This window comes from Nothoprocta perdicaria, unplaced genomic scaffold (genome assembly GCF_003342845.1).
Source record: "Nothoprocta perdicaria isolate Ctin4 unplaced genomic scaffold, notPer1 scaffold_322, whole genome shotgun sequence".
Classification (NCBI taxonomy): domain Eukaryota; kingdom Metazoa; phylum Chordata; class Aves; order Tinamiformes; family Tinamidae; genus Nothoprocta; species Nothoprocta perdicaria.
In genome coordinates, this window is record NW_020455558.1 from 162,965 (window position 1) to 185,936 (window position 22,972).

General features: G+C 37.8%; 1 protein-coding gene across 2 annotated transcripts in view; it reads left to right on the forward strand.

Annotated features, from left to right (window-relative positions):
- The first annotated feature begins 561 nt into the window (after positions 1-561).
- Positions 562-22,972, forward strand: part of CENPC (centromere protein C) — a 22,660-nt gene continuing 249 nt past the window's right edge. Inside the window, exons 1-18 of one of the 2 annotated variants that reach the window (XM_026043170.1) lie at positions 562-576; positions 1,875-1,921; positions 2,529-2,590; positions 2,860-2,957; positions 4,163-4,253; positions 4,357-4,618; positions 5,260-5,457; positions 6,087-6,469; positions 7,004-7,838; positions 8,875-8,913; positions 10,097-10,176; positions 10,440-10,508; positions 11,189-11,293; positions 11,893-11,985; positions 13,511-13,606; positions 13,947-14,101; positions 14,639-14,729; positions 15,535-15,607. In XM_026043170.1, coding sequence (XP_025898955.1) covers positions 562-576; positions 1,875-1,921; positions 2,529-2,590; positions 2,860-2,957; positions 4,163-4,253; positions 4,357-4,618; positions 5,260-5,457; positions 6,087-6,469; positions 7,004-7,838; positions 8,875-8,913; positions 10,097-10,176; positions 10,440-10,508; positions 11,189-11,293; positions 11,893-11,985; positions 13,511-13,606; positions 13,947-14,101; positions 14,639-14,729; positions 15,535-15,607 — 2,792 coding nt within the window. The remainder of the gene's footprint in view (positions 577-1,874; positions 1,922-2,528; positions 2,591-2,859; positions 2,958-4,162; positions 4,254-4,356; positions 4,619-5,259; positions 5,458-6,086; positions 6,470-7,003; positions 7,839-8,874; positions 8,914-10,096; positions 10,177-10,439; positions 10,509-11,188; positions 11,294-11,892; positions 11,986-13,510; positions 13,607-13,946; positions 14,102-14,638; positions 14,730-15,534; positions 15,608-22,972) is intronic. The other variant, XM_026043171.1, reaches the window with a different exon arrangement.

Sequence of the window (22,972 nt, forward strand, 5' to 3'; positions counted from 1 at the left end):
CCAAAGGGTTTGGTTAGTGACAGATCTCAGGGTACTCTGAGAAAATCTAAAAGCGTGTGGGGACTGTAGCTACTCTGGGGCGTTTAGAAACCTGACTCTTTCAACTTTTCTGAAATGGATGCTTGTGCTATGCGTCAAAGGGAGGAGGAAAGATGGAGCGGCTGCCTGGATAGCCCTCCGAGGAAGGGACACGGATCAACATCCAGGGCAGTTCATGGTGCCCCAAGGCACTAGGCGGGAGCTCCACCTCCCGCCATGAAGCGGGTGACGGAGGCTGCTGCGCACGCGCGGCAACGGCCGGCGCGCGCGAGGGAACCGCCCCCGCCGCCGCCGCCGGCCAATGGGGCGCCGCGGAGGGGAGCGGGGGGCGGTGCCGCCGCCCTGCGCGCGCGCAGCGGGAAAGCCCCCCCCACCCCCGAGGTTTGAAAGCGGCGGCAGGAGCAAGAGGCGGGAGGGAGCGGAGAGGGGGGAAGGAAGGAAGGAGGGAAGGAGGCGGGAAGGGGCCGGCGCCCGCCCGCGCCCCAGGGTCGGCTCTCCTCGTCGTGGCGGCGGCAGCGCGGGATGGCGGAGTCGCTGGTGAGAGGGCGCGAGGCCGGGCGCGCGGGAAGCGGCGGGCGGCCGTTACCGTCCCTAACGGTCGTGGCGCGTCGCGCTCCCCTCCCCCAGCTCCCTCAGCGCGCTGAGGCGGGCGGCGCCCTGCGGGGGTCGGTGGGTCTCGTCTGAAGGGGTGCATGACATCCCCCCGGGACCGCTGTCAGAGAGAGGGGGGAGAGTTTTAAAAGCTCTATGTACATTAACATGATCACCAGTTGTTGTTGTTGGAATAAAATGGAATAAAATTTTTTTTTTTTTTTTTTTCCCCCCAGTCTTTTGTTTATTACCATAAACAAATCCGCAGAAGTACCTGAAAAAAAAAAAAAAAAACACAAGCTGCCGCTATCGTTTTCTGTCAGGAAAGATGAGGTGGTTTCAGTGTGGCAAAATTACTAGGGAGAGCATGCTGACTTTTGTGGCATGAGGACGGTGTCTTCGTGCTGCACATGCACTAGCTCCAGCAGCAGCAGATTGGGAGAGCTAAACATATAGATTTACAACAAATACATATATTATAGTCACATCAGTGAAAAACTACACTCTGCTTAGCATAGTGGCTTTATCTTACTTGTTTATCTTCCTGTTTTTCTCTATACAGTATTTCCCTGCTTCTAATTCAATAGGCTTTATTTCGTTTCTTGGCATAGAGAGTTATGCTTATAATAAACTGATATTTGGATTACTGATGCTCACGTTGTGATAGCTGATGAATCGACTCATAGTATTCAAGTGACTTTGGTTGTATTTAATGTTTGAGTAGCTGACCAAGTGCTGGGAGGTGGGAATGTTACTACAGAATGGATGTTAAGCCATAGCTGCCTCTCAGCGTGGTCTTGTTCATGATAAATAGAGACTAAGAATCACCCTGTGAGCAGTTTCCAAAGAGCAGTAGCTGGGTTGTAAGGTTATGTCCTAATTTGCCAGGTGGTTGTTGATTCTTTATTAAGGTGAGTATTTCTGTAGTGGCAATAGTTTTAAAAGTTAACTAAACCCTCAGGCTATGTAACATTTTTCTCATTTAAATCTCACAGTTAATTTAAATACAACACATAGTTAATGATTCTTAAGGAAAGATGAATTCCTGGTAGTTGTTGAAGAGATGGTGGGCGCATCTCGGAGTTGCAGGATTCCAAGAATCACAGGGCTGCAGTAACTCCTGCTAGTTTGTGGTGAATCAGGAACCCTCAAGACCTGCTTATATGAGAAAAGGAAAGTTGATTTTTTGTTTTTTTTTCAAGTAGCAGCATGATTGGTGAAAACTGTTTTTTCTTTCTTAACAGAATGTTTTAAAAAAAGACTACAGATCAAGATTCTGCCATGGAGGAGGGTAATTACACTTACATTTAAAATTCTCATTTTAGAGAGTGCTATTTGGGAAAATTGCATTTATTTATTTACATATTTATTTTATTGCTTTTGCTTTGTGTTTCCCTGTTAAGGGCCAGCCTATGGTTTAGAGCTACGCCTAGATAGGCACAGAAAGAGTAGTCCACGTAAACAGTTTTCCTTTCAGGAGATAGCAAATGAAGTGCATGCAGAGTTCCTGCTTTTGTTATTTAACCATTCCTGGTAAATGTTGAAGATTATTTTGAGTATTTGTTTTGTTGAAAGCTTTTCAAATGATATGTCTGAAGTCAGGGAGCTCGGTGTTACTGGAATCCGTTTTTCTCCTGGACTGCTTATTTAGACAAATTTTTATGTGTGCATCTATCTGTGGAAATGATAGGTGAAAGCTCTTCCATTTTGAACTGGTGAAAGAAATAACAGTGTAAAATATTAAGTGTCAATAGTGTAAAATATTAAGTAATAACAACTTTAATGTTTGTTGCAGATGCTCTTGTATTGCCAGGTTAGGTAGGAATACTTAGTAGTGCTTTTGATTTTTTTTTTTTTTTTTAATTTTCCCCCCAATCATTTTTAACTTCTCTTTCTAGGAAAGAGATTAATGTTCAGCCAGGTCAGAACTTACTGAAAATCATACAGGACTGTTTTGAAAGTAAGTTTTTATTTGTGTTTGTGCTTTATTTGAAAAGTAAATTTGAAGATTTATAAAAAAAAAAAAATACTTCCTCTTTCAAATGCAGTGGTAAATAAATAGAAAAGGTAAAGGGATTTAGCCATCTTCGGAGGTAATGTTCTTCTTATATGTCTGGTTTCTGTCTTATTTGGATTTATTTGAACTTGACAGGTCTTAATGACTTGTTGAAAAAACCTCAAATCCTGTACAATTCGCAGTATCCTGTACTTACAGTTTTTTCTTTCTAGGTTGTGATAATGATGTTAGAATAAATTCTCCAAGTGCAACATGTTGCTCAACTCCCGTTGTTAGCAAGAAAAAGGGCACTTCAGCACAAAGGAAGAAGGTAAGTTAGTTATGTTGGTGTCATAGCGTACTGTTGGTACAATTTTCAGTTTTACTGTGGTGTGTATATAGCTCAATAGGATCGAGATGAATCCTATAAGCATTGAGTGAATCAGCTCCATATATCACAAGTATTAGTCACTGTAATTTAACCTTCTGGTATAATTGTTGGTAATGCTTTTTTTTTTTTAGGATGTTGTGTTTTTATAAAAGGGAAATATTCTTTAACAAAGCTTTTTGGGGCACCTCTTTTTATAGACTTTTGCTACCAAAAGTTTTCTCAGTGTTTCATCTGGATGAACTTCCTGAGGTTCAAGCATACTGCTTTATAGCAGATTTTGAGTATGGAGATCCTTTCAAAAAGTATATTTTTGAAATCCACTGAACTTGGCCTCAGTCATTTTTTTCCCAGATGAATTGATATCTCTTTTTAGCAAATGGAGAATAAAATTAAAAGATTATCCTTCTGTAAGAGGTGCTTGTCAGTTCCTGATAACGGTGTCTATCTGTAAAATAACTTGTATATCTGTAAATTTGTGGAGAAATGGAAGAAATCATTCAAAGAATCATAGAATCATTAAGGTTGGAGGGCACCTTTAGAGATCATCAAGTCCAACCCCGCTGCACATACACAGTAGAACTTGTTAGAATCTTGTCTGAGCAAATATTGCAAATATTGTAATTTGTGTTTGCAGTTTGGTCTACGCAGTTTTAATATTTTGATTATAGTTTTTTTTTTTAAGTGGAATATTCTTTTAATATGAATGTTTAAAGCAAGTTTTATAATGGAATTTGTGTGTTTTACTCTGGTGATGCAATACTGGGTTTTCCTCAAGTAAATCTTGCAAAACCACAGCATGATGTTTAATAAGGGTAAAGCAGATTGTTTAAATAAATTTAGTGTAATGAAGAGAATAAATAGTTTGCCCCTGCTAGCAGGAATTCTTGATAAAGCTGCAAAGCTGTATAATCTGTATATTATTACAATATATACTATTTTACCTGTTATCTGAAATTTGCAGTTACTTTCTTTAAGATCACAAATGATAGAGAAGTGATGTGGTCAGTTGAATTAGAACTGTGCTTCAAAGGGGTTGAGTAAGAATTGAGCCAGATAATTGTGTCCTTAAAAGTTTATATTCTTGTCAAAATACTTCTATTGCTGTATTGAATATTTTTCTCATTATTTTCTTTCAAATATGGCAGCCAAGTGCACATTTAACTAACTCTCTGAAGAACACCTCTAATTCTTCAGACTCTTTATTTACATCACCACTAAAAGCAGTCAGCAGTAAAGGTGAGTAGTGCTATTATTCAATTCAGGTTTTGGGGTAACTGTTTCTTGGGAATTTTACACAGTTTTGAGGGAAAGAACTAAAACTATTTAATACATGTTTCAGGACGGTCACTTAAATCACAGCTGACATCTGAAATACATGATGCTAACCAAACAGAGAGTCTTGTGTCTCAAAGAGAAAGTTCAAATAAAAATGTCACTGAGGACGTCAGTGATCTTGCTGGATCTCCTGGCAAAACAAGAAGCATTTTAGAAGATGTTGAAGCACAGTGTAGAAGTCCTGTCAAACTCTCAGCCTTTAGGGTTGATCATGAGACTGCGGAATCACCTCTTGTGAAGGAAGCTATAACTTCTCCTGGCCATATGTAAGTAGAGCTGAACTTCCCTCCCCCGCCGTCATCTTTAGGATAAATTAACACAATGATTTTATTCATTTCTTAGTTTGGCTTGTGAATTTAAAATTAAAAAAAAAAAAAAAAAAAAAAAAAAAAAAAAAAANAAAAAAAAAAAAAAAAAAAAGGAGAAGTAGAATAGCATCACCTGAGGGTTTTCCTCCTTGGAAAGTTGGAAGCCCAGCTGCTATGGCCATGTTTTTGCTTTCTTGGAGGACTGAATCTCTGGGGATGCTCATAGAGAGGGAGAGGCAGCGGTCCAACTTAACCATGGTGTGATGAGGCTGGGGAGACTCTTATCCAAGAGTGTACCCAGCATCTAGGACATCTGTCAGTTTGTGAAGCACTTTCTCTTAAAAGTAGATATTTGAATGCTTGAGCAGCCCTTACTTTGCTCAAGGTCTCAGGCTGACCCTTGATGCCTCGGTGATTAGGACACTAGCAAGTACATTTGCAAATAAGAACACCAACCTGCGTTTCAGCCAATTACCGAATGAAAATTCATTCATTAAAAGTGAGACAGTGTCATCAGGAGAAAGTGAGAGCCACCAAGATGCTTCAGCGTGCACTCTGTGTTTGTAGCTTTGTGTTTAAATACTGTTTCTCCTATTTAGATTGCAGTTTGATGAGCGAGGTACTCCAGCTGTGGTTAAGAGCCATGTGGAAGTTGAAAATTTGGGAGGACCACAAACTGGGAAAGAGGAACAGCTTGCTCTGGTGCAGGGAACAAACCATATTGCTATATCCTCTCTACAGAAAAAGAAGTCTTTCTCTTCAGCATTCTTAGCAGCTGTAACAACTGCTGGAAAAAGGTGAGTTTTGACACTTAGCATGGAACATAATTTGTTGTTAAAATAGTACAGTCCTAGGTATGGGAATAAGGTAATATCACTAATACAATGTGGGATGATGTGATGGAATAGTCCCTTGTTACTGAAAAGCTCCTCTTCAGGAAAGTTATAAATTGCTTTATGAACTTCTTGTGCAGTTATGGTTTAATAATGATTTTTTTGTTGATGTTGTTTGCCAGTGAAATAGCATACAGCTTATAAAAAGCTTTTAAGAGTGAGCCTGAGAATTTTTTTATATACAGAATGCAGACAAAGCATATGTAGTTCTTAACTTAGTGGTGATCGAACAATCCCTTTTTTAGAGCAGATATGGATCTGAGCAATTAGGTAGGAAGTTTAGTCTACCTTGCTTCAAAGAAATGATGCGTTATGGGCATTAGGACAAAGAAAGAAAAAGCAAACATTATGCTCCTTTTGGAAGATTAAAAGCAATGAGTGATGGCCTTTATAATGATTGCACTGAACAATATTTTGTAACAGGCTCTTGTGTTCTGCAGTCTCTTCACCAGGACTTACAAGACTGAAAGTCTTTTTTTTTGTATTTTTTTCCAATTCATCTGTCATATATCATTTGTCCCTCCTTCCTTTAGGTGTTCAGCCTCAGTATCACCACCATCCCCTCCTCTTGTGAAAGCTCAAGATTTAGAAATAGAAAACGAATGTGAATTTTTAATTGATGAATCAGATGATGGGTCTTCTAATTGGTTTTCAATACCAAAGAAGAACAAAACATCAAAAAGAAATGACTCTGCAACTCCTGCTTTGAAATCCCAGTCCTTGGAAAGGCAGAAGACAGAAAGTAAGAAAGACAAGAATGGAAAGAAGCAGTCTGAAGCTCCCGATAAGGAGCAAATACCTGATTTGGATGTCAGAGTACAGCCTGACTTCAAAAGGACATCAGAATTGGAGACATCTTCTTCTGACAAGAAGGGGAAAGCTCTTAAACCTCAACGGCGAAGCAGCACTCATATGGGTGAGTTGTTTAACTGATATTTGGGCTTTTCCTTCAAGGTCATCGTGTTACTGGACTATGTGATTTTATATGAGAAATAGAGTTTAAGAGTTTAAAAATTAAGTTAGCTGTGAAGACTTCCTCATTTTCTTACAAATAGGAGGAGGATACTTCCAAGCTTTTATTCCTGTCTTTAGGAAAAAGAGTAAGATGAGCATTGTAAATTGAGAATCAGGTTTTGAGTATCAATTGTGAAGGATTTCTTAGCAGGAAAAGCTGATTGCAGATTAAAGCAGATTGAAAGTGAACATTTCTATTTTTTTGTGCTATGAAATGCCCCAAAATGTGAATGTTTACCAAAAATTCTGTTTTGAAATCTCCATGAACTTTAGTGCTGAGAAAGCTTCTTATTCATTGAGGAAAAACCTATTTTTGTGATGCTTTTTTTTTGTATTGTCATTTGACTAAATTTTGTATGTTCACATGTGAAAGTATTGCTTCTAAAAGTATTATGGGGAAAAGATATTAATATCCATGTGTTTTATATGTTGTTAGAAAAGACTAAAAAGGAAGCACTTAAGCAAGACTCTTCAAAACAGAGAAGAGATACATCCTGGAAACTGGAAGATAAAGAATTGTCTGAATTAGACAAAAAAGCTTCTGGTGCAGAACGATGTAAAAAAAGGGTGATACCGAGTGAGGATTCATCTATACTTTCAGCTGGAGATCAACGGGAGGTTCACCCAAAAAAGAGTTTAAAGTCTTCAAACTACAAGCAATCCAGTTTAAAAACTTCTCGGCCTTTAGTTCACAAAAAACAAGATGTTAAGCAGAAATTTTCAAAAGATAAGGTATCTAAGAAAGTGGCAGAAATCACCGGAAAGAAAGTGAAAACCTCTGACAAGAGTAGTAACAGAGAGCTATTACCAACAGTAGAGAGTTCTGAAAGTAAACTTAGTGAAGAAGGACTTGAAAGAGAGTCTGTAGATTTAAATGAAGTGTTTTCATCACCGTTGCATTCAAAATTACAGACTTCTAAGATTCAGAATTTCGCTAACTCTGAAAAACAAAAAAATGTTTTACACTTGTTGGAATCACATAATGGTGCAAGTAACAAAAATCCTGTAAAAGCCAAAGAGCTACTGCAGAATCCCAAAGACACTGTGCAGAATTCTGAGAAGAGATCATCAGCTAAGACTGTAAAGAAGAAGCCTGAAAAGACTTATCACAAAGCCCGTAAAAAAGTGCATTCAAACTCTGAAGACACTAAACCTAAAAATACGACAGATTCTGAGAGCTCTTCTCTGCAGGACGAGGTAGAAAAAACCCCCAATCCATCAAATAAAAAAAGTAGCAACAAAAGAAAACGTAACATGCAACGTGGATCACAGTAAGTGCTATATTTAATTCCTTTAAAAGATGTGTTGTACCATGAAAGCTAAGGAAACCTGCTTTGTCAACTTTTAAGCAGTAATTTCATAGCTGAAATATATGACAACTTCAAACTGTTTGAGTAGAAGATAGCTAATAGAAAAAACTTAGTGGTGTAATTAACATCCTGTCGTTTGCCAAATGTAGTAACCGCTCCTGCGTCAGCAAGCTTAAACTGGAATTCGCAGAGGAGACTGCTCAAGAGAAAATATTACAACTGTTTTATGTTAGTGGCTGATTGAAATGCAGCTAATATTCAGTGGTACCTTTCAGTGGAATTTTGAGCCATTTTTTCGTACAGGCCAGGGAAGCCCTTTTTCAGAACAGTGAGCATATTCCAGGTAACTGACACGAGTCAGTCGTCAAGTTTAGTTACCTCATGGTGCTTAATGCCTGAGATTTCAGAAAAAGTTAAAAAGTGCTCTTGAGGAATGATCTGCCACCTAGGAGGTACGTCCTTGGAGCTCTCCTGCTTTGTGGGCAGCTGGCATAGCTAATTTTTTTTCTAGCAGTCCCTCTTGTAGGATGGTCAGAGTTGGAAGAAAATCAGAGCCCTTGGATGTTAGCAAGGGTGTCTAGAATTTGAAATAGTGAGGCTAGAGAAATGGAGTGCAGTGTGAGAAGCAGGTGCACCTTCCAGTAAGCTCTGGGTATGAGGATCTGTTTAGAAACTATTCCTTCAGTATAAATGTAAATATTGATAAAACTAACCAAAATGGTTATGAGATTAGATTTTGTAGTGGTAGAAAAGTATAATATCTTTTTGTGTGTGTTACTTTGTTTATAAATTCAGACTGTACAATGTTTAATTATTCTTTTTGTTAATGGAAGAGACTTTGTTAATCAAAACAAAAGTCTCTTTGAGCAGAATAGCTGAGCACTCACTGTTCTTTCTATTGATGGTTTTTTGGAAAATGCCTTTCATATGATTCCTTTTACAAAATAAAATTACTTGCTTCCAGTAACCACAATTATAATAATTACTTCTTTTCTAGAGATTTCTCTGCAGCTGAAGACTTAATGAATCATAGAAGGTAATTTCCTTAGTTGTCTATAAGATTTGCATTTAATCCACCTGTTAAACTTACTGTGTTCTGTTCTGTGTTAATACAGAATGTAGTAGAAAGCGATCATGGTTGATGCTTGAGGCATCTAGGTATTTGTTCTATTACAGCTAATGAAATAATAAAATCCTTTTTGTCTGTGGTGAATAAGCTGTCACAATAGGATTTTTGCCTTTATGGATGTTTTTAATGTGGAAGCAAGTTTTTAAACAGAAATACCACACTCCAGGGTCTGGCAACAACTGCAGGAATAACTTTGTTGCTATTAAGTAGAGTTTGTAGTAGTATCTTGAAGGCAAACTCTGCAGGTAGATAAGCATGTACTTCTCCTTCATGGGAAAGGAACTTAATAAGAAGGCAAATGGAAGTGACAATCGAGGTCGGGCTTTATTGAATTCTTATAATTCTGTTGAACACTGTAGTATTTTAATTTAAATGACCCTAGTGCAGACGTTGACTGGATACACTGGGGCTGTGAATTGTATGCACGCTAATGCAGAATTAAAGTGCACCCCTTGGAGTTCTTAGGGGTCTGAGCTACATTTGGCTGCTCAATTTGGTCTACTGACAGTGAAGTTTCTGCAGTGAAGTCAGTGAAGTGCAGGCAAGGATGGGGGGAAAGAGGTTACAGGTACTAATGCTGAGGCTGTTTACTCAAGTCTTGCTATAAATAACTTGATTTCTGGAGAATTTTTCTCTGGTAGAAGTGCGTACATGCTACTTATTGTCAAGTTTTGGAGGTTTTATGATGGGATATTTGCAGGTAAATTATAAACAATTCTTCTGCCTTTACAGCATGTAAAACATTTTTTAAAGATTATTATATTCATGGTACAGAGAAAAGGAGATGTATGTTTTTCCAGAAAAGGAGGGAGAGAAAAAAAGGAGATTTTATGATTGGCTAGAGAAGTTATGTGAACACTATTTGGCTCTGTGTTGACTGAGCAGAGGTTTTTAAGGTCCTCTGATGGATTTTGGGCCTGTTTTTTTGTAGATAGCAGTCATTTCCTTCCATGTCTAGTCAATACGGACAGCCATTTGGAAGGAAAAACTGTGTGATGTGGAGAAAGTTAATTTGCTGCTGCTTATTTTGCTATAATATTCCTTTGATATGTAATATTTTCAAGCCATTTTTCTTTTCTTTCTTTTGAAGTGGACCTTTACTAGAACAGGATGTTAAATTTACTTCCAGAAGGAGGTCCTTGGCTTGCAGAGAGGATAATTCGTCTTCAGGTAAGGTCTAATGTTTTTATTTTCCTACTTTTTCCATATATGCTTCAAGCTTGTTACACGTAAAATCATATTACATATATTGTTTATTTCTGTCAAGGGTTTTGTATTTGTTTAAAGAAATTGGGACTTGAGAATTTTCTTTGTAACTACTTTAAGTTACTCCTTGCAGATCTATTGGATAACTGATCTATTGATAATTGATGATGAGATAATTGCATATTGACTGTTATGCTGAGAGATTTTTTTTCCGAATGCATTTTCAGATAGTTCTGAAGACTTGGATTTGCAAATCAGTGATCTGTTGTCAAACGAGATAGCAAGGCATAAAATAGGTAAGACTATTTTAAAATACTTTTGTGTAAGCCTATGCACACATATTTCCATGTTGACTACACTTCAGTGTAGTCTCACTAAAAGAGATGCAGGAAAACCCGTATAAGAGGTTCATTTTTTAATCTATTGAGCAAAGCATCATTAATACTTTATGCAATGCTGCTTCTCAAAATTTTAATTTGATATTGAAAAATATTTGGAGAAGAGGCAGGAAAATGCAGAAAGTATTCACATGTAAGGCTGCTCATGCAGTCTCTCTGTTACTCTCGCCACAAACAAGATAAAGCTTTTTCACTGTGGCTCATGTAATCCCTCAGATCTGAGTAAGATTCTTACTCCTTGTCATGAGATTTTGTCTTCAAGATTATAGTATCTTGGCTGTTTTTTTGTGCTTATACCCCTCCTGTTCCAATGTCACTGTTTCACCATGACATATAGAATGTTATCTTATAGAAAGGTAGTGTGATATATGTTTTAATACTAGGATGAAATACTGCTGTATGTAAAAGAAGACTCTTGGTGATAGTTGATTTCCTTTCTCTGTCATAAAAACAGTGTGATACAAGTATCAGCTAGGTTGTTTCAGCTCACATAGAACAAAAGGACAGAATACATTTTGCTGTCTGTTTTTGGATTTTTCTTTCTTATTCAATACGAATTCTTCCTTTCTTGAAATTAGTAATGCCCTCCAACACACCTAACGTTCGTCGGACAAAAAGGATACGGCTGAGACCTTTGGAATATTGGCGAGGGGAGCGTGTGAACTATGCAGTGAGGCCTTCAGGTATTAGTTCTATTTGTTGTGTCCTGATAGCATGATAAGGGTTAACTAGTGTGGGCAGACTTTGTGTCGTAAGAATTTTGAGACACTAGCTATTTGCTCATTAAAATAAATTGTTTGTAGTCTTAAGGTGCTTGTTTAGTCATCTTTCCATGTAGCTTTTTTGCTTTCTGATGCTATCCTCAGATAGAAGTATTATCAGCAGAGAGTATTAAGTGCAGTTATTTTAAGTGTGCTGGGAAGAGCAAAATAGTTTCTCAGTGTGTTTGTTAATACTCTGTAGAAAGTAGGGAAAAGAGACAATTTACTGGATCATTCATTGGAACATTTCTCTTGGTATGTGGGTTGCTTTCTAGAAAAGACACTGGAATATTTTATCCTGTCATAATGTTAAGTGACCAAGTGATAGAATACGTCTTGTTCTCAGTCATTTTTTTTTCTGTCAAGTTATCCTAATTTGGTCTTTTCTTTGTTCTTTTTTTTTTTTTTACTCTCTGAGAATTTTTGCAATATTCTGAACTAAAACAATTTTGATTGTGCAAATCTACATCCTTGTACAATAATTGTTGTGTGTTAGTGAACTTCACTTTCTTTTGTTTCAGGACTTGTGATCAGTGGAATAGTGTGTCCTGAAACAGAACCTCACAGGAAGATTAAACGGAAGTGTGGTCATAAGCCAAAAAGAGATCAGACAAGTATAAATACAGATTTCTGCTTTTCTTCCTTGCTTGCTTGCTTGCTTTTACTGTAGCTAAGCTGTACGATGAGGATACTTTTAACTGTTGTCTAGTCTGCTGATTAAGATCATCCTGGTTCTCGTGTGTGTAGACTCTTGGGGAAAGAAATGACTCAGATCTTGAGATTCTTGAATTCAAAGATTCAGGAATTCAAACAAGATCTCAATTTGAGATTCTTGTTTCAAAACCTCTCTGGGAGGTTGAAATGTGATGGCTTAAGAAGAGAAGTACCTTATCTCATTAAAAAAGTAGCAACATCAGAAAGTTCAGAGAAGACTTTTCAAAGATATGGAAGGACTTATGTTGAAGGAGCAACTATGCAGGCAAAGACATATTAGTCTTAAAGAGAGGTGATCGCAGGGGTGTAACTAAGACCAGGGATGCATCTAAGACCTTAGTGGCATGAAGACGGGGAATCTCAAACACTTATTTTTTTCTTTTTCAAACACAAGAACTAGAAGGTATCAAATTAAACTTAGTGGGAGCCAAGTTTTTCAAAGATAATAGCATGATTCTTCTGACCATATGCAGTTAAGCTTGTGGACTGCTTGATGCACAAGGTTGTGGATAAAAAAAATTGCTTAGATTCAAAGGGAGAGCTGGGTAAATCAATGGAATATTTAATTACTGATAGTTCTTAAATAGAACAATATACTATTAGAGGCAACTATTCCAGAGAAGTGCTGTTACACTGTTTCGGGAGGTTGGAGAGCTACCTGCTTCTGCTGTGCTTGGAGTCAGGATCCTGGTCTAAAGTGACCCCTTGCTCTGAGCACAACTGTTTTTATGCAAATCATTTGCAGTCAGTGTAAACTTGGCCTAGCATTGACTGCTCACACTGTATCTTATAAGATTATTTGTTGCTTTAGATGCATTTAAGCTGCCTCTATAAGTGAAGTATTTGCTGTTTAACAGACATCCATCTTGAGAGTTTATCTTTTGCTGGCATCCTTGAATTTTTAACAAGAAGGCTTACAAATAAACATAGAAGTAGATTTTTCCAAATGTTATTGATACTACAAAAAATCAGTGATTATATCTACCAAATTGCTGCTGTTTCTGCTTGTACTTTTGACATTATTAAGCTATTGCATTCTCTGGAAAAAAAAAAACTTTTCATTTATAGGAGTAGTTTTCTGATTTAGAACTTAAAGTGAGATTCCTTTAATGATGTTTCTCAAAAAAAAAAAAAAAAAAAAAGAAAACTGAGCAAGTCTTTATTCCTCTTTTATTTAGGAACAGCATCTGTTGCTGTAAAAGATCTTTTCTTAAAATGTACATTCTTTTGAGTAGATACTGTGATTGGTAGCATAGCAGAAATAGTTGGCTTTTTTTTTTTGAAGGAAATGTACATCAGTCTGTTCAGTCGCTTAATAAATTTAAGTACTTATCTTTGAATTCTAAAATTCTGAAAAAAAATGTGACTTAATTAAAGTTTTTAAAGGATAGAGTGTTTACTTTGCTGGTCTTTTTTTCTCCTCAGGCAATGAGGTAGCTGTAAGCTTGGATCAAACTCTAGCTGATATTTCTAAGCCAACTGTTGTAGTGGACCCAATAACAAATAAGGAAGTTCTTCTAGGTAAGTTGAGCGGATTTGAAAAGGAGCTTTCTGAATTATGTAGTAAGGATGTAGAAAAGAGTCTTCCCCTGGACTGATCTAGAACAAAAAAGATTGTCCATGCCTCCTTAAACATTAAAATAAAAAACAAGGTGCTGAAATATTCATTCTTTTTCTGGAGAAAAAGCCAGAGAGATGGAAAAAAGGGATTGGGAGATGAAATGTCCTGATTTTTCATTTAATATTGAACATGGTATCGCATTGATCGTGCATAGTGCATGTAATTTAAAAAGTGGTAATTGAGCTGGTAACAAAACTGATCATGTGTTGGCTTTAATCTTAATCTTATTTTCTTTTGTAGAGTGTATTAGCAGTGGAAAGAGACAATCCTGCTTTTTTAAGGATCAGTCAATAGAAATACATAAAAATCTGAATACCTCTGATTTTGCAATGGGTAAATTGATCTTGCAACCACTTAAAGAAAAGGGACATCAGTTTGTTCATATGGATACAATAGTAAGTATGCTTTTTTCTGTTTGTGTAGTGGACTGTGTATATACAGAAAATCTTTAACACTTCAAAGAAATATTTAGAATGGTTAAAAGCATATGAATTCCACAGATTTATGAATTTTTTTCTGTCTTAAAATGCAAGTAAATATAGGAAATACTAAATAATTATTTGAGTTATGAAAATCAAACAGAAATTAGCTCAAGTAGCTCAAGTACTTTGTGTGCACATTGCCTTGCTTTCTTTGACATAAAGCCTGTATTTCTGCGCTCGTATTGTTTGGAACTTGCAAGCAAAATAGAAGTGTAAAGAAAAGGAGAAAAAACAACAAAAGGAAAAAACTCTTTTTCCCCTTTTAAATTGTGCAGCTTTTTAACAGAGGTGGGGAAAAGCAGTTGCAGTTGTGCTTATTCTTTCTTTATTTATTTACCTTCATTTGCAATCTTTTTTTGGAAAACTGAAGGACTTATTTTCTCAGGTAGTTTTCTTAAATATTTGAAAAACGATCACTGCTAATGTTAGAACCCTTTGGCTTATTTTAAGGCTTTCCATATTCTCCAAGGCGAAGTTGTTCTTACCCTGCATAAGACATCATATTACCTGACTACAGGGGACTTTTTCTATGTTCCAGCAGGTGAGTAGGTGTATTTCACAAACTTTGTTGGAAACAGAACAGTCTGAATTAGCATGCTAGGAGTTAAAACTGAGTTGAATGATTGTTAAAAAGAATTTTGAGCAGGGAATGGAAAGAATAGGGTTATGAAAGGAGGGTTTTGACCAAATGCTGGACATGGGTTGGTAACCTAACCTCTGAAGGCAGTTGTGCAACAGTGCATGTTCTGGTCGTTCTCTGCAGATTTTTTGATTACATAATCCAGTGATAAGTCCAGTGTTACATTCTTTTCTGACAGTCTTTCTGTCCTGAAATAAAATGTTTGTGAAGCATTACACAGACCTTAATTCAGTGGTAATTAGTATGACTGTATAGGTCTTCATCTTTTAGTAATTTTCTCCGTAGAATTATCAAAATCCAATCATTGGCTCATTTGGGATATCTGTTGTGCTTCGTGCTTCATCTACGGAAGGTGCAGCCTGTGTGTTGAAAGGGCTATAGCTTTATACTCTTCAAGAATTATTAGGTACCTCTGACTTTCCTCTTTGAAGAGGAAGTCGAATGAATTTCATGAGAGAAGCTGTCCTTCATGGGTAGGGCTGAAATTAGGAGAATTTTAAGTAGTTCTGAAAGAGGCCCTAGATGTAGGTTTACATGATCTGCAAAGTCTGCACTGCAAAATGCAGTGACTTGGATCTAAGGGTGGCCATACTAAATTAAGGTCTCTTCTTCTCTATTTGTTAAAATATATGAAATAATGAAAAATACTCTTAGGCGTAAAACTCAAAAATGGTTAATTGCTTCTAAACTGATTTTTTCTTTATAGGAAATGGATATAACATACGTAATATTCTGAACAAAGAAAGCATTCTTCTATTCACACAACTGAAGAACGATAGGTAAAGAACTTCATATATAAAAGTTTGTTAAAATACTTTTCAAGCTTTTGTATAATAGATGTTTTTGGAGGATTCTTTATATAAAAAGCATTTGTCCAGCTGAACATTACAAATTATAACTCAGAGCTTGTGAGTATAAAAGATTTTAAAAGAAATTCAGAAATTTACTGAAATTACATAACTAGAGAACTTACTCTGAGTCTGATACAGTTGTTTTTTTCATTCATGAATAGAAAAGTACTATACAGAATCCGTAAGTAAAAGATACTGTTCTTCCAAATTGTATTTATATGCCTAATACCCTGGAATATATTTAGCATTTAAATAAGTTTTGACATCTTCAGATAACATCTGGTTAGACTTGCAGTTTGTCTACTACAAACCTCTCGGAATAATCTCTGTTTAAATGCAGGATGACTCCAATATTGGTTGATCATGGAATTTTTTTTTCACACTCTGTCAAGCTTTCATTCCTGTAATCAGGGCATGTATAGGCTGAGTTTGGAAATACCAGTCAGTAGAAGTTGTCTTAACTTGCATGTACTTAAGGCTAAGTCATGCTAAACTCTGAGAAGGCAATAGTAAGGAATATGCTAGAGGCCATTCAGTTCATCCTTTGCCTTGATACAAATTATTTGAATTCTGGGCTTGCGTTGGTCTCTTCAAGGTCATCAAATTCAAATATTATCCCTTCTTTGCTGGACTCATATTAGCTGCCAGAGGGGCTCACATGCTGTGTCCCCTGCTTGAAGGAATCCCACCTTGGAAAATGCTCAGTCTTCCACTGCTCAGGCCTGCAGAGATCTGGAGATGTGCCAGTGCAAGGCCAGCATTGCACCAAAGAACATTATTTCTTTCCCCCATGTCACAGCAGTCAGGACACAGATAGGATCTCTGAGCCCAACAGCTCACTGGCGACCTAAAGAACTGCTTTCCTTCCACAAACACCCTTCTTGCTTTATCCCGTGGTGAGAGAAGCCTCACTGCAAGGCTTTGCAAAGGAGTATATCCCTCCACTTCTCAGGGGTAGAGAGTAGGATGACTTGGGGAGGAGCTGGTGAACATTATGGGTTACAGAGTTTACAGTTGGGATGCAAAGACTGGATGTGTGTTGTTAATGCAAGTCCAGGCAGCCCTTTTTGGCAACATGCTGCAAACAGGTAGGTCCAGGTTCTATCAACCTTGCTGTATCTTGCACCAGTCTGTCTTCCCCTGCTGCACTATATTGCAGCTGGACAGCAGCTTTTTGAGTGGATTTCTCTTGGTTCATGAGTATGTTGTGAAAAAGTAAAAAAAAAAAATCCATCCTGGAAAAAAGTAGAAAAGAAAAGAATTGAGAAAAACAAAAATCTCGATTTTTGCCTAGTTTATCTATAGAGCCAGTTTCAGTATTTACCCTTAGATGGGGCTCTAAGCGCATCTTAGAAACATTTGTTCTGAAGCAGGCACCTATATTTAATATAGTTTGACTTTTAAAGGAGAGGAAGAAGCATCTGTTACAGATGGAGATAAAAATTCAGTTGAATCCTTTTGCCAGTAAATGTAAATCATTTTCCGTTCACATTAGGACTAGGCATTTTACCTTGCTGATTTATTTGCTTTACCAGTTGTAGCCATTAGCTTGAAACTTCTGAAATAAGAGCACACGCTGTGTAAGGTTTTGAATTGAGCTCGATTACTTACCTTAGTCTGGGTTGAATTCTTTTTGTTCAACTTGACATTCGTGTAAAACTCACTTCCCTGTTTTTAGCGTGTGAGCAGGTGCAGGACAGTTTCCACCTGTGAAGTTCTGTTGTGAGTCTGTGTTTCATTAATCCTAAGGGTGCTGTGTTCTAGTGCATGAATTGTGGCAAACAAGAATTGCCCATTAGTCAGGAGCACTATGTTTCATTTTTGTTTTGTTGTGGCTTCTGCTTCGTATATTTTAGAATATATCAGGCTATTAGTAGTCATGGGCAACCTCTGGTGGTAGAAGTTTCTAATTTACCAAGTGGGATATTACAAAAGAAGAAAAGAAGTCTACAGGATATTACTCTGACGACTGAGAAATTGTCTTCATAAATCCCTTTCTGCTCCTTGACCAAGATACGATTCTTTTCCATTGCTTATTTTCTACTGTGTTGAGTAATCTAATTTCCTCAGCTTACTAATGATAATTTTGCATAGAGATGTGACAAAATTGATTAGACTTTGAAAAATGCTAAGATAATAGCCCGTGCACATTGTTTTGTGTCCTGTAGCTTAAATATATATCCTTAGCATTTATGTAATATCATTTGCATGGTTTATAGAACAGCTTTTAGGTTTCTTCATAGACTGTAATGTTGTGTATATTCTGTGCAGCTGATGTAACTGTTTGCTTATATTCAGTGTACTTGTTTTAAAGTATGCATTATGATAAAAACTGGAGGCAAATTCTAAAAGAGTGTTACTGACAGTGGTTCACACGAATGTAAAAGTTAGATTTTTAAAGACTCTGCTAATTCGCAGGTTCTTTTGGAAGTGGAGTTTCACTTGGCGAGAAAGCTGTTCCTGTTTTACTAAACAAGAGTTTTTGCAGTTTAGAGCAGCAGAAGAATGATTGCAAACGGGTCAGATCTGTGTGCACGTACATATTTATACAACTTAATAAATAAAAAAAAGGGCGAATGTGAGCTGAGTAACTAGAGAAAAATAAACAGTGCAAATAAAACAATCTGGGACACATCTACAGTTCCTTCTATTTTTCGAATACATAACTGAATTAGTTATCTGCAGATGATTTTAAATTAACATTGGGGAAATTAATAAACCTAAGGAGTTGTAGCCTCATTTCTGTAACAGATGAAAGGCATTTCAGTATGAAAAAAATATTTCTTATTTATATTTCTACAGATGTAGACTCCGTCTACGGTGTATTCTAATACCAAATTTATTCTAAGTGTTGATTGATTGCAGATATTACATCTAACTGAACGGTAAAGAACCTGCCTCTTTAATGGTATTGGCAGCTGTTGTAAGTGAGTATCTTACTCCTTCCAAACTGGTGCATGAGCTCTTGGAATATCCCGTTCCTTCATGACATTCGTGAATTTAATCCTAGTCAAACATTTCCCTGGTTGCATGTGAAAAACCTATTTTAGGATTTGACCATAGATTTCATTATTAATACTCAGTTCTAAGATGTGAACATTATTTGATCATCAAGGAAAAAAATTGGCTAGCCAACTGCTTATTGGGTAAACATGTGTTAATGGAATGCCTGCCAAACGCTTCAGTATTACTGAGTTCACCCACAGAATATGTCTTCCTTGTTTTGCTGGATTTAAATTGCTCTGCCTGAGTAAAGGCTCACGAATGTTGTAAAACCACATCTGTTTGCACTTGCTAAGCACTTTCTATGTTAGCTACCCAAGAAAGGCCATGAATGAAACATGAGGTTAAAAGAAGCAAACTGTTTCCTTTCTCAGTCTATATTTTTAACTGAGATCCAAATCTAAAAGCTTTCAGAGGAAAATATATTGATCTTCCAAATTAGATACTTAACTTCCCTTTGCAGCTCAGTAGATAAGGACTTTTAAACGTTAAGTTTGGAGAACAGCAATGTTCATGATAACTGCTTGAGAAGTTGGTAGGATAGCTGATAACACAAATGAGACAACTTTATTTAACTCTTCCTGTTTCTCAGTTATAAGTTTTAGAAGTTTTTTTTTCCCCATTCCTTTTACTATCATTAGTTGAAATGAGGACTGATCAAGACTGCAGGTGTACGATGAAGTGGTGTGGGTGTCTCTTGGCATTGACGAGCCATAGGAAACGAGCAATAGGATGTGTTAACGTAATGAACGACAACAGCATTTGCAGTGTCCCACGGTCAAAAGATGTGGCAGACTGGGTTATTTTGGTTATGTGTGGGCTTGTAATGAAGTTACTAACTTCTTGAAGAACTGAACTTGATGCTTGGATGGTGAGGGTTACCTTTACAGTGCTAGTGCCATCAGAGCACAGCAGTCTGTGTTGGCAGTCCCTCGCTGGGAATTAAAGTGATGCTATTACCACCTTCATTTAAGAGCATCTAGTAATTCTATAGTATCTAAAACGGCAAGATTCAGTTGCTGAACATGATCCATTGAAAGAGAGGCGTGAACTTAATTAATTCTATCCTTTTTTTCATGTTAACATCATTTCTGTGTTGTAGAACAGTGTGGGCAATTACAATCTATGCAAGTTAATTTTTTTTTTTTCAAAACGCAATTTGAACTTGAAATTTTATGGCTGCCAGTGCATGGACTCCCTTAGGAAGGAGTAGCCTGTACACTGAAGAAGCCAGGCACTGCTCTTGTACCTCAGTAAGTGCCAAGTCAGCTCGGAGGCTAATTAATGAAAACAAATTTATAATTAAGTCCAGGAAAGAGGACTAATTAAGTAGCCAGTTAGGAAAAAGTGCTGAAGGAAGCATCAACCTTAAGGGAAAAGTACGAGACTTGCTGTATTGGCCCATGAAGGGCAATTAAGTGATAATTGCAGAGGCCTTTTTGCAGCCAGCAAATGCTCTCTGACTTTTATTTTAATATTGGTGAAGGTGGACGTTGGCCTTTTTGAACGGTTCAGCTTTATTGCTTACACTCTTGAGGTAATTCATGGGTAAAGCACAGAGGTCGCTGCACAGATGAATTAGGACACAGCTGCCAGACTTGAACAGTCTTTACACTGTTGGAGCAAAGCCTCCCATCTTTTGAAGGCAAAGTAGTGCTGAATGTTTGCTTTATTTGCCCCTCTTTATGGGTTGCACAGCCCATCTTTGCATCCTGTTTAACCCTTCAAGCAAATCACGTTGAGGACGTTGTCTCGTTAGCATTTAGCGTAGTCTTATTTTACCTGGTTGTTAACCCCAGTGAAATTCACAACAATCATGACCTTGTTCATAGAATGGCTTCTGTTGCTTATGCTTGACACACACCCTTTGTAACACCCTTTTGTTTCGTGGCGGAAGAAAGGGAGGGAGGAGAATGCTGCTGGTAAAACTCTTCTCCTGCAAATAACTTAGTTTCTCTTCTAAACAGAATTGTAAACTTTTGTTTGTTTCATCACAAGACTCATCTCTCCAACGAGATCCTCGTGGTAGCATCTGACGTGTTTCCTTACATGCTTCCCTGGATCTGAATGCCATAATGAAGTACATTTTTAACTAATCGGATGAATGTGCTAATAACTTAGCCAACCTTTCTGGCACTCATCCAGCACTTGAATTATTTTAGGAATTAGGGAGAGGATTCCCTGTTCTATTACAGCAGTGTGCATCGTAACTGCTTTTCTTCTTGAACGTGCATATTCACGTGCTGCCAAGGAGCTGTTCAGTGTTCTGCCATTTGAGCTGGCAATTTTCTTCTCACAGGATGTGTCGAAGCTGCATCTTTGTCTCTCCTTTGCCCTTGGAGTGAGCCATGTGAAGAGGCTTCCACCTGCCCCTGCTTCAGTCCCTCTCAACTGTCTTACTAAGTTTTAATGTTTACTCCTACATATTTTTGCTTTGCTGTTTAAATATCTTGCTGGTTTTGGGCTTCATTGCCCTCACCAGAGGTTCTTTTGTTTTTTTCCTTTGGTCCGCTGTTGAGGACTGTTTAATTGTTTGCAAGCCAGTTGTAAATAATTGAATTCTTTCAGAAGTTTCCCTGGGCCTAAAAGTTCAACCGTTACCTCTCCGTAAAGCTTCGTACAAGGTTTAGCAAAGCTCCCATTTTTCTTGTTCAGAGAAGCAGTGCAAAACTCCATTCTTTGAAAGACTCTAGTGTAGTTTTAACCCGAGAAGATGGGCCTAAGACATCCCTAGAAAAGTGTTTATCATCATCATCATCATCTTTGTTTTTTTTCCAGATTTCAGAAGCAGAACTGCGAGCACTTCAGGCCCACAGGGTTGCCTTGAGTATCATCCATCTGTTGAGTCTGGCTCTGCAGTGCTGAAAACCTCCTTTCCAGCCACCATCCCAGCTGGCTAACCTTAACGTAGCGCATCAGAAGCTTGTGTGTTTTGCCCCTCCGATGGCACTAACTGAGCATGCTGGTGACTTCTTCCGTCTCGTCACAATCTTGCTGTGGCTTTGCCACCAGTTGGGTGCCGAGACATGCCCTGGTATTTGGTCTCGACGTTCACCTGCTCTTACACCTTCATTCCTGTTGCCAGTGGCAGTGCTGCTTGGCATTCCCTGCTTTTGGCATGGAGATACGTGCCCATCACTGCAGATTTGCATGTGTGCACATGCCACCCCCTGCACCCTGTGGCGGCCTGAGTTTTCTTTGCAGACGTTTCCATCTCTTTTCCTCAGAATCCCTTTTTGGGGGGCCTGGGAATGGATGAGATCCTCTTTTCTGTTACAGATTCCCAGATAATCCTGAATTCTCTTGAAATCTTCCCAGTTGCTGCTTGGGGGGAAGCATTTGCTCAGGACCTCCAGTCATCTTGCTCAGTACACAGAATTATCAGTTCTAGGTACCTTTTTCTTCTTGTTCCCTAAGTAGCCAGCAAGATCTTAGCAATATTCCTCACACAGTAGACTCAAGAACATACCAGTTGAAAAGAGTACGTGGGATGTACCAAAGAGTGCTTGGCCAGTGATGATGCCATTTTTTTTTCCATATGGGCTTTAAATACGTTTGAAATTTGGCATCTTGTGTAGTCCCGATGATGGTGTGGCTGTTTTTCCCATGTAACTACACCTGGAATAGCAGTCCCTAGCTGTCACTTGGTGGTGGGTTCCATCAGGCATCATTCTCTTGGTTGGCAACCATTTGAATTCGTGGACTGCACTTAGCCACTAAAGCCACGTGGCCTTAGGACTGGAAATCGGGGACTGTGGACCATTTGTCTAGAAGTGAATATAAGTGTGTTAAAACACCGGGTTCTTACAAAAATAGGATGAAACTTAAAAATACGTTTACTTCTTAGGTCTCAGTGCACTTGTTTTAGATTTTCTTTGTTGTGCACAAAATGGAAAATCTCATAATTGATGGTATAAATAATATCTGCAGACAGTATAAATGCCACAAGCAAGTGTGACTATGACAGCTCCAAATTTTGTATAGAGGAATAGAGACCATGGTTAGTTAAATTTTATTAAGGTAATCCACTTTTTGGAAAGCCATAATTGAAATGATACTCATATGTTTTTATTGCTTTGTGCCTGGAGTGTGTATCCTCAAACATCCCTCTGCTGCTGTGGATACAATTTGCAGTTCTTCCACTTTACAATAACTTTATAATATTATTGCATGACCAGATCATGTTTTTTTGCTAGAGATTCTGTCAATCTGGATAAACTAACTTCAGTTCTTTTTTTTTTTTTTTTTTTTTTTTTTTTTTGATAATTATAAAGGCCTTCATGCCTGTAA